The sequence below is a fragment of the Typopeltis vanoorti genome, chromosome 22 (assembly GCF_054136105.1).
Source record: "Typopeltis vanoorti isolate ZY-2024b chromosome 22, IOZ_Tvanoo_1.0, whole genome shotgun sequence".
Taxonomy (NCBI): Eukaryota; Metazoa; Arthropoda; class Arachnida; order Uropygi; family Thelyphonidae; genus Typopeltis; species Typopeltis vanoorti.
Genome location: NC_143570.1, coordinates 90,976,727 through 90,989,153, shown reverse-complemented (window position 1 = coordinate 90,989,153; position 12,427 = coordinate 90,976,727). Strand labels below are relative to the sequence as shown.

Sequence of the window (12,427 nt, the reverse complement as noted above, 5' to 3'; positions counted from 1 at the left end):
GTATTTCTTTCAATTCTAACTGATGACTTACAACTCAAATAAAGACTAAGTATTGCTTGATATAATGCCCCATTGACACCATATAACTGTAGTGTATTGAATAGCTTCTCTCCAGATCTACAAAACTTTAAATACAGATCTTTGTTATATTCCCATGACTTTTCAACTATTTGTTGTAAAGTGAAGATCTGATCCTGACAGCCTCTATTTGGCCTGAATCCAGCTTGTTCCTTGACAAGCTTCTCTTCCACAATCCTTCTCAACCGTGTCTCAAGTATACTGGCATAAATCTTACCAGGAACACTCAGTAGAGAAATACCTCTGTAATTTTCACAATTAGTTTTATTTCCCTTTTTATGTATGAGTACTATGAGAGCTCTACTCCAATCATCTGGAATTTGTTCTTCTGTCCAGGCCCTCTGAGCTATGCAGTGTAGCCACTGTAAAACTTTTATACCTCCATACTTGAGCATTTCTGGTCTAATATATATATATATATATATATATACCAAATACATTGCATATCTAATTATAAGAATAGGCTAGGTCGTAATTTATTATGTTTATACACAAATGCCAGTTGCATTAGAAACAAAGGGGTTGAGTTTGTTGCTTTATTGAATACGATGTGGCTTAAGATTGTTGGCATTAGTGAAACCATGCTATCAGAATCATGGTAAGTGGGATCGAGTGTAACGGATATACTATTTTTAGGAATGATAGAAGAGATAGGAGAGGAGGAGGAGTGCTACTAATGATATCAGATGACTTAAGTCCAGTTAGGGTAGAGATGCAAGAAAACAACGATAGTAACAATGTCCCATGTAGCGATGAGTTTGAGTCTATTTGGTGTGAAGTGGAGGTTAACAGAATGAAAATATATGGTGGGGTGTTGCTACAGACCTGGTAGCTCAGTTGCAGTGGACGAAGAAATGCATCGCCAATTCAGTCTTATGGGTGACTTTAATTTTCCAAACATTGATTGGGTAGAAGAGAAATCTCATCATCAGAAAGAACAGGAATTTATTGAATTGTTGCAGGATAAGTTTCTCATGCAGCATGTGAAAGAAGGAACTCGAGGTCAAAGAGTGTTGGATTTGCTCATAGCGTCAGAAGGGATCTCTGTCAAGAATATAGCTATTTTACCACCAATTGGTGACAGTGATCATGCTATTCTTTCTTGAAAAGTATCTACTTGTATTGAAACTCTGATTAAATCAGGCTACACGCTGAATTACAAAGCTGGAAATTATGATCAGCTTAGAAGAATATTATCTTTGGTCTCATGGATATCAATTACTGAATGGAAAAAATGTCAGCAATGCATGGGAATCTTTGAAAAAGTGCTTGAATGAGGCAGTATCTGAATGTATCCATAGTGTTCAAAGAGTAAATAGGTTGGATGTGAAATGGATGTGCAGCCTTATTAAGCTAGAGATCCACAAGAAGAAGATGATGTGGAAAGAGTGAGAGGATTTATAAAATATATAAAGCTCAGGCCAGAAAAGCAACAAGTATTGTGAGAAAAGTTAAAATGGAGTATGAAAAGAAATTGGCCATGCAAGCTAAAGGCAATCCAAAAGAATTTTATCGTTATGCTGCAAGCAAAAGAAAGAATGAATGTGGAAGAATGAGAAACCGGTCTGGGTAGTGGCCCCTTGCCTTTAATACATAGCATCATACATCTCCTCAAGGAGATGGGCTGTGCATTAAGGGTAAATATTAAGAATAGTGATCAGAGTTTATTCTACCTTTACCATGAGTTCCACTACTTTGAGGGTCAGCTAGACTTGCAATACATGCAGGTGCAAACTTGACTTATTTGTCTGTTTGCTTGCTTGGGAAATGGAGTAAAACCAAGTTTAAAATAGCTTGGCATCTTTAACATACGTGTGTGTGTGTGTGTATTTTTAAAAAATAGATTTAATGACTTAAACTGAGATAACTTATAAAGTTTAATGAGAATAATACAACTAGTTTTGGCTTATAACAGCCTTCATCAGGTATTCATTAAAGGAAGAGAATAGTAATAAACATTGAAGTATCTAAAAAACTGGGAATTACAGGTAAAAATTGCAACACATAATTGAAACAAAAAAGTTGTATTTTTTAAGTTGTTCTAACTGGCGCACTATTGTTTATTGTGTGTGTGCGTGCAGGCTCTCGTGAACGCCAATATTGAATAACTGCAGTATGGCTATCAGCAATGTTATAACTTAAATTGCTGTTTAAGTTTTCAGGATTCAGGATGATTTCTCTGGATTCTACAATTTTTCTTTCGAACTCATCACCACAGCGAAAAATATTTTCTGATTTATCCCTGCAAACGGAGTGACTTTGGAGATCATCATTAGGATTGTTTGAAAAAAGAACATGACTGGACAACACAGTTGCATGTGATCTTTTATAGGAGATGTCTCTCTTATGCTCCTCTATACATTGTTCAATAGATTTGTTGGTTTGTCCAAAATACGGGATATTGCAATCACACTATAATTTATATACACCTGGATATATTAGGTTGTGATGAATAGGTTTTGGATGGCTGATAAGAGAACGGATTTTTGGAAGTGTGGTGAAGAACGTCCTGATGTTGTATTTTTTAAGGACCTTAGCCAATTTGTTACAGACTGTGCTAATGTATGGGATGGAGATGCTACCTTTAAAATTATTATTAGTTTCTGTGGTGCACTGCCTAGGAGGATCCAGAAGAAATTTCTTAATCGTTTTTTCGGAGTATCCATTTTGTTTAAAGATGAGAGAGAGGAGATTTATTTCTTTTTGGAGTTCATTTGGTTCATTCAAAAGAGAGCGTGCTCTATGTCCTAAGGTAGATATAGTTCCAAGCTTCTGTGGTGGGAAATGATGAGAATGACTATGTAGATAGTTATTGGTATGAGTAGGTTTCCTGTATATAGAGAGATTTAATCTTTCAGAGCATCGAGTAATCATTACATCCAGGAATGGTAAGAAGTTATTTTGTTCTAGATCAGCAGTAAATTTTATATTAGGATGTTGGTTGTTAAGATGATGAAGAAAATCTATGAGAGATGTGCATCCGTGACTCCATATAATGAAAATATCAACATAACATTTCCAAAGTTTTGGTTTAAATGAGAAGGAAGATATAGCTTTCGTTTCAAAATCTTAAAATTATATTAAATTATATTAAAAACTTGTCTATATTATATATAAAAACTTCCCTACCACATCAGTTCACACTTCACACATGCAAAACAGATGAAACTCAGAAAACAAAAATAGTGACTCGTGACAAATGACAACGTTCAATTGAATTGGTTGACACAATAACCAATCACAGCCTCTAGGTGCTTTTGTCTTAGAGCTCACCCTTTCTCACCTTCTGAGCAGTTTAAAACTACTAGAACACTTAATGTGGGTTGCATGAAGGTATCCTCTTCATGAAGCATTAGTATATTGTTTACTTTTAGGAATTGCGTGAAGTCTGGAAACAATTAGGGGAGTCTTTAACAGGAATAAATGCAAAAATAAAATACTGGTGATATTGCTATTCAGTGGATGAGCACTGCACACCTAGCACACCCTGAATATTCTACCCTGATATATATAGTTTCATTTTTCAAGACAATGCCTCAGTCAAGCCCTTTGTTGCTATTTATTATGAATTTTACTTGAAACATGGATTTGAAATGAATCTCCAATTTAAGTGGATTCAATATAATAGTCTGTTTTCTCTGGATCACAAGTAGATTTGTCAAGATTTGGCTGCAGAATATTATTTTTTTGAGTATTAGCATATTATTAGTTATATATATAACTATTTTTTTAAATATTCAATTGTGCTATTATTTAAAACTTTTTAGTATTTTTTTTTTCTTCTTCACATACTAAATGTTATATTATTGTACAAAGGTCCTTGAACCAACACCTGAAGGTCATAGAGCTCCTATTGCAGACCTGTTCCGTGCCACTCACAATGTAGACACTCAGACACCTGCTGGGCATGAGAGTTGTTCCAGTAGTGGTACAGCAAGTCGCAGCCATTCCACCTCTCCCCTAGCACCTATGATACCTGGCCTCTTAGACAGTTCTTTCTCGCCAAACACAGGTTTGTTAAAATTATGTTCCTTTGCCATTTTCTAAATAAATAAAGTATAATAGATTTTTTTGAGGATTAATGTGCACCAACATCCTCCCAGGTACTATGATTATATATTATCCAGTATATGAATAGTCAGTTTTGGAGTAAAACAGTTCCCCTTTGCTAGGGTTGAGATTTTCATTTATGAATATTAGTTGAATAACAGGTTAATGATTTCAACATATAAAAAAGTATAAAATCAGCAAACAATAATTATGGAAATATCATGTTGGAGGCTTAATGGATTGTATACAGCACTCAGAAAGGATTAAAAACAGAATTTAATTCTTCCTATTTTTACAATCCATTAAGCCTCCAACTTGATGTTCTCACAGCATTTAAGCCTCTACACACGAATTATGGAAAATAATCCAAAATGATAATGAATAGCATTATTCATTATCATAACAGAGCTGTTCACTGACCACTGTTCTATTATTTTCTTTGTCCATTTGTTGTCAGATATTTTCATCGCTTGTCCTGTCCAGTACAGTACTGTTGTTGTCTTTTATTATTGTTGTAATAACTATTACTTTTGTTTGTTATTCCCAGAATGTTTTTTTTTTTTCTTCTGCAGTGTTTCATTGCATTATTTTCAGAATTATCCAGAAATCTCTTAGGGTAAGGTGAAAATTTCATTGCCATGTCATTACAAATATAAATGATACCCATTCTAGTTCTCTGGCTCAACTAGTCATTGAACCAATATCTGTCATGCATGCTACATTTCATGTTCATCCTCATTGCTAATCTTGCACACAATGTTTATTGCATTTTGTTGAAACAACATAGCAAAGGCTACAAAGTCAGTTCTGGCTCTAGTTTGCTTGTATAGTGGAATGAAAAACAAGTTTCCAGGAAAAAAAAAAAAACTTTGTCTCATCCATGTGAGACCTGCTTTGCATCTTGTGTCTTTTAGACCGAACCTCTTTATCCAGGAATGTATTAGTTAACCACATCATTGAGAATCGTGCTTTGGTTCTTGTTGCATTCCATTGAATTGAAGTGCATGTTATCATGATGGCTTCTCTCAATTTTCAAATATAGCTGCTATGTGTATATGTATGTGTATATGTATATGTCTATGTGTATATGTCTCTAAATGTGATTTTCTTCTAGGCCAGACTCGTATGCCCTTCTTATTTGATCTCTTTGTGCATTCTTTTTTCCTATTTTTTTTTTTTTTTTTTTTTACCAACACTGGCCTGTTTGTTCTTATATAAATAATACATTATGTTCAGATTTTGCACAGTCTCAGCTGTTGCTGTTTCAATAATTGGTATATGGATATGATCCTGTGTAGTGGATGAAAAACAGTTTCATATTGTTGTCTTTCGAGATGTCTGTGTTTTGTTTGTAACCTTCTTTATATATGAGTGGTGTGGGTGGGGGTGGAGAGAGACTGCCAGTTTTCTGTGCTCTTCATGTTGATTACTCTTTTGTTTTGGTTCCTCTGTTAATATCTTATGTACTACTCTTGGATCATAATCTGTGTTCTGTCTGTTTTGGCTCACATATTTTGCCTTTTTTTGCATTGTTTAAGATGGCATTAGCTATACCCATCAGAATTGTGCAGAAGCATAGCAAAATACCAAAAACTCTAAACCTAACAATGATAACAAAATACATTTATTATGTGTACAGGCTTCATCAGTTGCTGAGACTAACTCATCAATTTATGCATCATGCAGTGCTTAAATACATATCTCTTTTTGAAATAATTCACTGAAAATGCACTCTGATAGCTCATTTCATACACACCATGAGAAGATCTCACATGTTTTCTAACAACAGCTTTATTCAGCTTCCAGGGATGGCCCAAGCCCCACAACCTTCCATGAAGTGTAAAGATCCCCTTAGTAACTTATCTTTGTCATGTCCCATCTCTTCTGTTTATTACACAAACTTTGAAGATTATATTTCCCCACTCTATTATCATATGCACAATTCCACAAGTCCAGTACCTTCTTGATTAACTTTTTCGGGAGCTTTTCATTTGTCTCTTCATCTCCTCTGAACCCTAGTAACCATAATCTGAACACAAGACAAGATCTAGTCTTAGGAAATCCTTATATACTGGAAGAATAACAACTTTATTTCTGAGCTGCTGTTCTCTTCAACTTCGCATTACATTGTGACCATCTAAGAATCTTAGCAATTAGGTCCAGTAAACTTTATGTGTGTTTACCATTCATAAAATAAGGTGACAGTATAGCAATAGATTTAAAGGAACTGAAGTACTTTGAGCTTTTTAACAAAAAGATTCTCTACTTAAATATCAGCCAAAGAAAATACCCATCCATATTTAGGTATGCCTATAGCATGAACAAAGATGATGGCAAAAAAGCTGAGTGTTAACAGCATGCTACCAGTCTAATACTGACTGACCACCTGAAGCTCACAGTGTGACACAGCTACAGGCTGAAGATTACAGAAAAGAAAAAAAAAGCTGTCAAGCTTGAGATGGCTGTCATTTTTGCTGTCAGTCTGCATTCTAATTGGGCACATATTGGCAATGAAACTTCCAACCAACCTCAGCCAGCCATTCTTTTGTCCCTTGTGCATTCTTCTCAGAAAACATATAGATGGTTTAGAACAGCACCTTATTACACTTGATGATACTTTTATACATGTAAATTTGATGCATCAAAAAGAAAACTTGCAGCAATTCACAATCAGCATCTCAATGTTAACATGCCTACTACCAGAAATTCCAATAAGCTTTGTAACCACATTGCCTCTTCAATTCAAGATGTTGATGCAGAAAGTAACACACACGATACTAAGTGACATCTGCAAGCTCGTTGAACAATTCAAATTTGACTTCAGGAAAGTGGTCAGCTCGAAGACTGAGATAGGAAATTGTTGACTGATCAGGAGTTATAGTCAAGGTATTAGAGCAGTTGGTTAAAAGCAAAATACAGGAATGGGATACTATATGGGGGAGGTTCATGGTTTTGTAGGTCATGCCTCAGTAACTTGCTTACATTTTATAATATAATGACAGGTAATAGGTTTGCAGTGATACTGCTGGAATTTGCAAAGGCTTTTGATGGGATACTTCATGGAATTCTAATCATCAATTGCAGCACATAGAAATGGATTTAAAGTTGAAGTGGATAAGAGAGTGGTTGATGGAGAGATATCAGGAAGTAGTTTATTCAGGACTATAGTTCAGTAGAAGATCTGTGACTAGTGTCATTCTACAAGGCTCTGATTTTGGACCACTGTTATTTAATTTGTATATTATAACAAAGGGTCAGAGAGGAAATATTCAGTTTGCGATGATGCAAATTTGGGTAGAGCAATAGTTAATACATATGATGTTAAAATTTTGTAGGATGATTTGGATAGACTGGCAGTCTGGGCAAAGGAGAATGGTTGTCAGTTTAATGTGACAAAGTGTATGGTTATGCATTTTGGGTTGATAGAGTTAAAGTTTAGAAGACATATTGCACAAGTGGCTAAAACAGCTCACCAGATTACTTGGTTATTGAAGAACACCCTGAAAAGCAGAGACAAGTTGGTTATTGTAGTTATAGTAAGGCCTTGGTAAGACCCCAATCTTGACTATACTACTGTACATAGATCTGGTCAGCTAGGTTTCTTGGGAATGAGGTGGACAGGATCCAGAGGCGAGTTACTAAGATGGTAGCAGGCCAATGGAATGCACCTTATGAGGACAAGTTGAAGGTTTGTGGGTTATAGAAATTGGTGTACAGGCAGAAAAGGAATGATATGATAGAGACATGAAAATTACTGAAGGTTTTTTACAAGATTAATACAGAGGAAATTTTTCAGAACAGATCTGGTGGTGGTGGAAGAACTGGAGGCCATCCTTGGAAGAGCAAGTGTGTAGTTAGCATTGATGGGAGGACTAGATTATTTGCTTAGCAAGTAGTGAATGAGTGGAATAAATTGCCAAAGTCTGTTGTGAGTGCCACAACTATGAATGAGTTCAAAGCAAATTATGACGGATATTGAGCGAAACCATAACTCAAACTGATGGTACAACATGATGGAATTTCATGTGGATAAGAGAGCTGGCTGAGCCGTTGCTTAGTTAAGCAAAGCCCACACTGTTTTCATTAGGGAGCTAGAGTGAACAGAAAAAAGACAGCTACTGGAACAGACCCCAGCTCAACACCAGCAGAGATCAAGATTGGCACCATCAACTTAAGAAGCATCAATGGAAAAGAAATTGAATTGGCACAATTGAGTACCAGATCGACATAATAGGTGTTACCGAAACAAAGAAGATAAAAACAGGTTAGATCTATCTAAGCAAAAAATATAAGATGTTATATTCAGGGAAAAAGGAGTAGATATAATATTAAACACTAAATAGGATCTTCTTGAATGGCAGGCAATATCAAGTAGAGTGAGGTGGGCAAATATCAGAATGGGAACAGGACAATGAGACTTATTTGTGCTCATGGTCCCACATCTGGTTCTACAGAAGAGGAAGTGGAGGAATTTTTCAATGTATTAGAGAAGGCAACTGGAACAACGAAAAAGGAAAAGTTGGTCCTTGTTGGAGATCAAAACAGCAGAGTAGGAAATGATTACCAGACATAAGAATGTTTTGGAAAAATTTGGAGAAAAGAGCAAAGCTAATAATAATGGTAAGTAACTGCTAGATTTCTGCTCAGGACATGGACTGTTATTATTGACAACATGTTTCAACAAAAAAATTGCTCAAAGATGCAAGGAATAAGAAAAATCTCATTGACTATGCTATTGTCGACAGTGATGTTTTCTCACTGGTTCAGGACATACAGAGTATATACAGAGGATTTGAAATAGGAAGTGATCACCATTTGGTGTTGAGAAAGATAGAATTGAACTTCATATTGAAAAGAAGGGCGTGTAAAAAAAAGTTTTGAAACAAATCAAAGTTCACCAGCTATCAGACGTGAAGTGGAGACTCAAATATCAGAAAAAGAGTTTGGAAATAAGAACCAAACCTTGGATTTTCAGTCACAAACCTTAAAGAAAACTTTGATTCATCCAGAAAGGCATATGGTAAAGTAAACTGCAAAGATAGAAAAATCAGGCTACATGGGAGGCAGTCATGGAAAAGAAGGAAGCATATCGAAAGTTCCTGGCAAGTAAGTCAGCTTGTGCTCCTAAGGAATACAGAGTAAAATGTATGAAAGCAAACCATTTTTTAAAATTAGCTAAACAAAAGAAAGACTTTGGTAAGAAGATAGAAAATAAATATCAGAAAGGTGGTAAAATATGGAGGCTATTGAAAAAAAAGCTCAGAAATGGAGGAAAGAGTACTGTAAAAGAAATTAGAGATGATAAAGAGGACATTTAAACTGAAGATAAAGATATTCTTCATGTATGGAGTAATTGCTTTGAAAGATTGTTAAATGAAACAAGCAGAGACAACATGGTGCTGGAAAACACTCAACAGGAATGCCATCTGGAATATATATCTGTACTTGAAGTAAAAAAAGCTATCACGAACCTGAAACGAGGAAAGGCAGCTGAAGTAGATGATATTCAATTAGAAATGCTAAAATATGTTTTGCAGTGACAGGCCTGGTCAAATGGTTGAATTCCATGTGATTGGAGTAGAGTAGAGCACTCATAGTACCCATCTATAAAAAATGGGAGTAAAGCTGAATGTGAGAATTAGAGGAATTTCTGTACTGAGTGTTCCTGGTAAGATTTATGCAAGTATTCTTGAGAAATGGCTAAAAAAAATTGTGGAGGAGAACCTTGGAGAAGAACAAGCTTGGATCAAGCCAAACAGAGGTTGTCAGGAACAGATTTTCACTTTAACACAAATAGTTGAGAAATCATGGGGATATAACAAAGATCTGTATTTATGTTTTGTAGATCTGGAAATGGCACACGACAAGGTGCCAAGAGGAAAGCTGTTCAAAACAATCCAATTATATGGTGTAAATGGGACATAATATCAAGCAATACATAGTCTCTATTCGAGTTGTAAATCAGCTTGAAGGAAGTAGGAATTGAAGGAAGATGTTTTGATGTTAAGTCAGGTGTGTGACAAGGGGTGTACAATATATCCACTGTTATTCATCATGTATATGGATCGCATTATGAAGGAAAGCAGTATTAAACCTGATATCAAAATTGGAGACGTTAATCTCAGCTCTTTACTTTATGCAGATGATGCTATAATCCTAAATAAATCCAGGACCAGTCTGTAGAACTCCCTGATCAAAGTGAGTAACTGCTGTAATAAATTTGATATGAAAGCATTAAAATGACAATGAAAATAGGCAGAAACATTGAAAATATCAACTGCATCCTGAATGGAGATGCAGTTGATATAGAACGAGTAAAACATTTCAGCTATTTAGGCACAATTTTTATTGAAGATGGTAAATTAAATTTGGAAATAGACAGAAGAATTAGGAACACTGGTATGGTAGGAAGTGAACTGAATAAATTTATATGGAATAAGAGTCAAACAAAATAATTAGTCAAAACACTAAACTAGCTGTTTACAAGACAGGTGGTTTTTCTCTGTTAGTCATTTCCGACCCTGATTGACTTTGTAGGCATTGCCCACAAAGTGTTCATGGTGAAGGTTTTACAGGGTAGTTCACCATTGCTTACCCCAGCACCGCAATTTTATCTGGGTTCGGGTCTGGCATATGGATGGGATGTGTTCATGACTGTAATCCAGTTAACAGATCTGGTTTGCCTGTTCTGGAGGACAAAAATCCCAAGTTTCCAGGTGGGAAAAACCCCTACCTTTGTGTGAGATCGGCTAACTCACCTTTCCTCGAAACAGACCAGATAAAGGTTCCTTGCGTTACTGAGGGAATCGAACCTAAGTCTTTCCGACCAAAGGACTTCATGTATACCGACTGAGCTACAGAGGCCTTTACAAGACAGTGTTCAAACCAATTTTGACTTACGAATCTGAGAGCCTAGGTTAAAAGTAAAACCCTTGATCAAAGATTGGTGACCACAGATATGAGAGTCCTAAGAAAGATTAGGGCAGTGAACAGATGGCATCAATGGCAATAAATTAAAAAAACAGAGATATTAGGAAAGACCTTGTCATTGTTAGTATCCAGGAATGTGGCAGCAGAGACTAATCTCAGATGGTGTGGCCACTTAAACAGAATGGAAGAAGAAAAATTAGCTAAGCATGTATTCTTTGCCAGGATGGCAGGAAAAAGATCCACAGGAAGACTAGGATGTAAGTGGATTGATACAGTAAATAGAACCTTAGAACACAGAAATATAAGATCTGGAAACAGGCTGATCTGGGAAAAAATTGTTGATAGGGAGTTAGTAATGATATAACTTTTTATGTAGTACTGTCAGAAGATCCTGTAAGTCCCTGAGGGTATATCAGGAATTTAAATGTTGATAAAACATAAGTTTCATCAACATTTAAATACAACATTTAGAAAAAAAAACCTCAAAATAAACAATTGAAATTAGAAACGTTTTCTTTATATGCTTGCCGTAAAACATAAGATTCATTTTTACTAATAAGAATATACAGTTTTGCTCACTATGCTTATTCTTTTGGAAAACAAATTAAAATGTCCATGTATAAGTAAAAAATATTCCCCCCTCCCTTCCAACAGACACCATACTGCAAATAAAAATATAAAAAAAAACAAAAAAAAAACAGCTTTATTATACCACTAAATACAGTATGGACGTAATTAGTCCATGTACTATACAGCGACAATTAGTATAAATGGGAGACACCTGGAAGGAAAACAACTGGACTGTGCTTAATGATAAACACCTCTCTTCCCCCCTCCATGGACTCTATACATTACCATTAATACAATACTAATTTTACAATTAAAATTTAAGTGAAAACATTCAAACTAACATGCCGTATATATTCAAAACATTATAAAAAATATCCTCAATCAACATAGAAGGGACATAATGTACTGCCATGCAGTACATTACGGGTTATAGCCCACGGTTTCAAAAACACTGGTCCAGACAGTAGATGCTAAGCCAATGTGCCTCTGCAACTTGCTGGTGTCAGCATTAGTTTGCCCACACAGTGCAGGCTACAACTGACCAGAGTATGTTATGTTGGAATGGGTTAAAGTAATATTGGAGTGGAGACAGTGGATAAATTACTAAATAAAATAAGTGAAAAGTGGTGATTTATCATTTAATTTGTTTTTATGTTAGATTCAAAAATTATTAAATGCAAACTAGAAATTTTGTGTGCACAGTTACAAGGCATGTGCATGCACAGCTTAGAGGGAGCATTGCCTCAACCTACAGAAATAGCTGCCCATGTTATCAACCACATTCTTTAAGTTGGGAACG

The 12,427-nt window shown here is 35.5% G+C and overlaps 1 protein-coding gene across 2 annotated transcripts in view; it reads left to right on the top strand.

Moving 5' to 3' along the window:
* LOC150094564 (glucocorticoid-induced transcript 1 protein-like) overlaps positions 1-12,427 on the top strand; it is a 380,983-nt gene that overhangs the window by 242,730 nt on the left and 125,826 nt on the right. For both annotated transcript variants that reach the window (XM_090411946.1, XM_090411945.1), the window contains exon 7: positions 3,895-4,090. In XM_090411946.1, the coding sequence (XP_090268072.1) occupies positions 3,895-4,090 (196 nt within the window). The remainder of the gene's footprint in view (positions 1-3,894; positions 4,091-12,427) is intronic.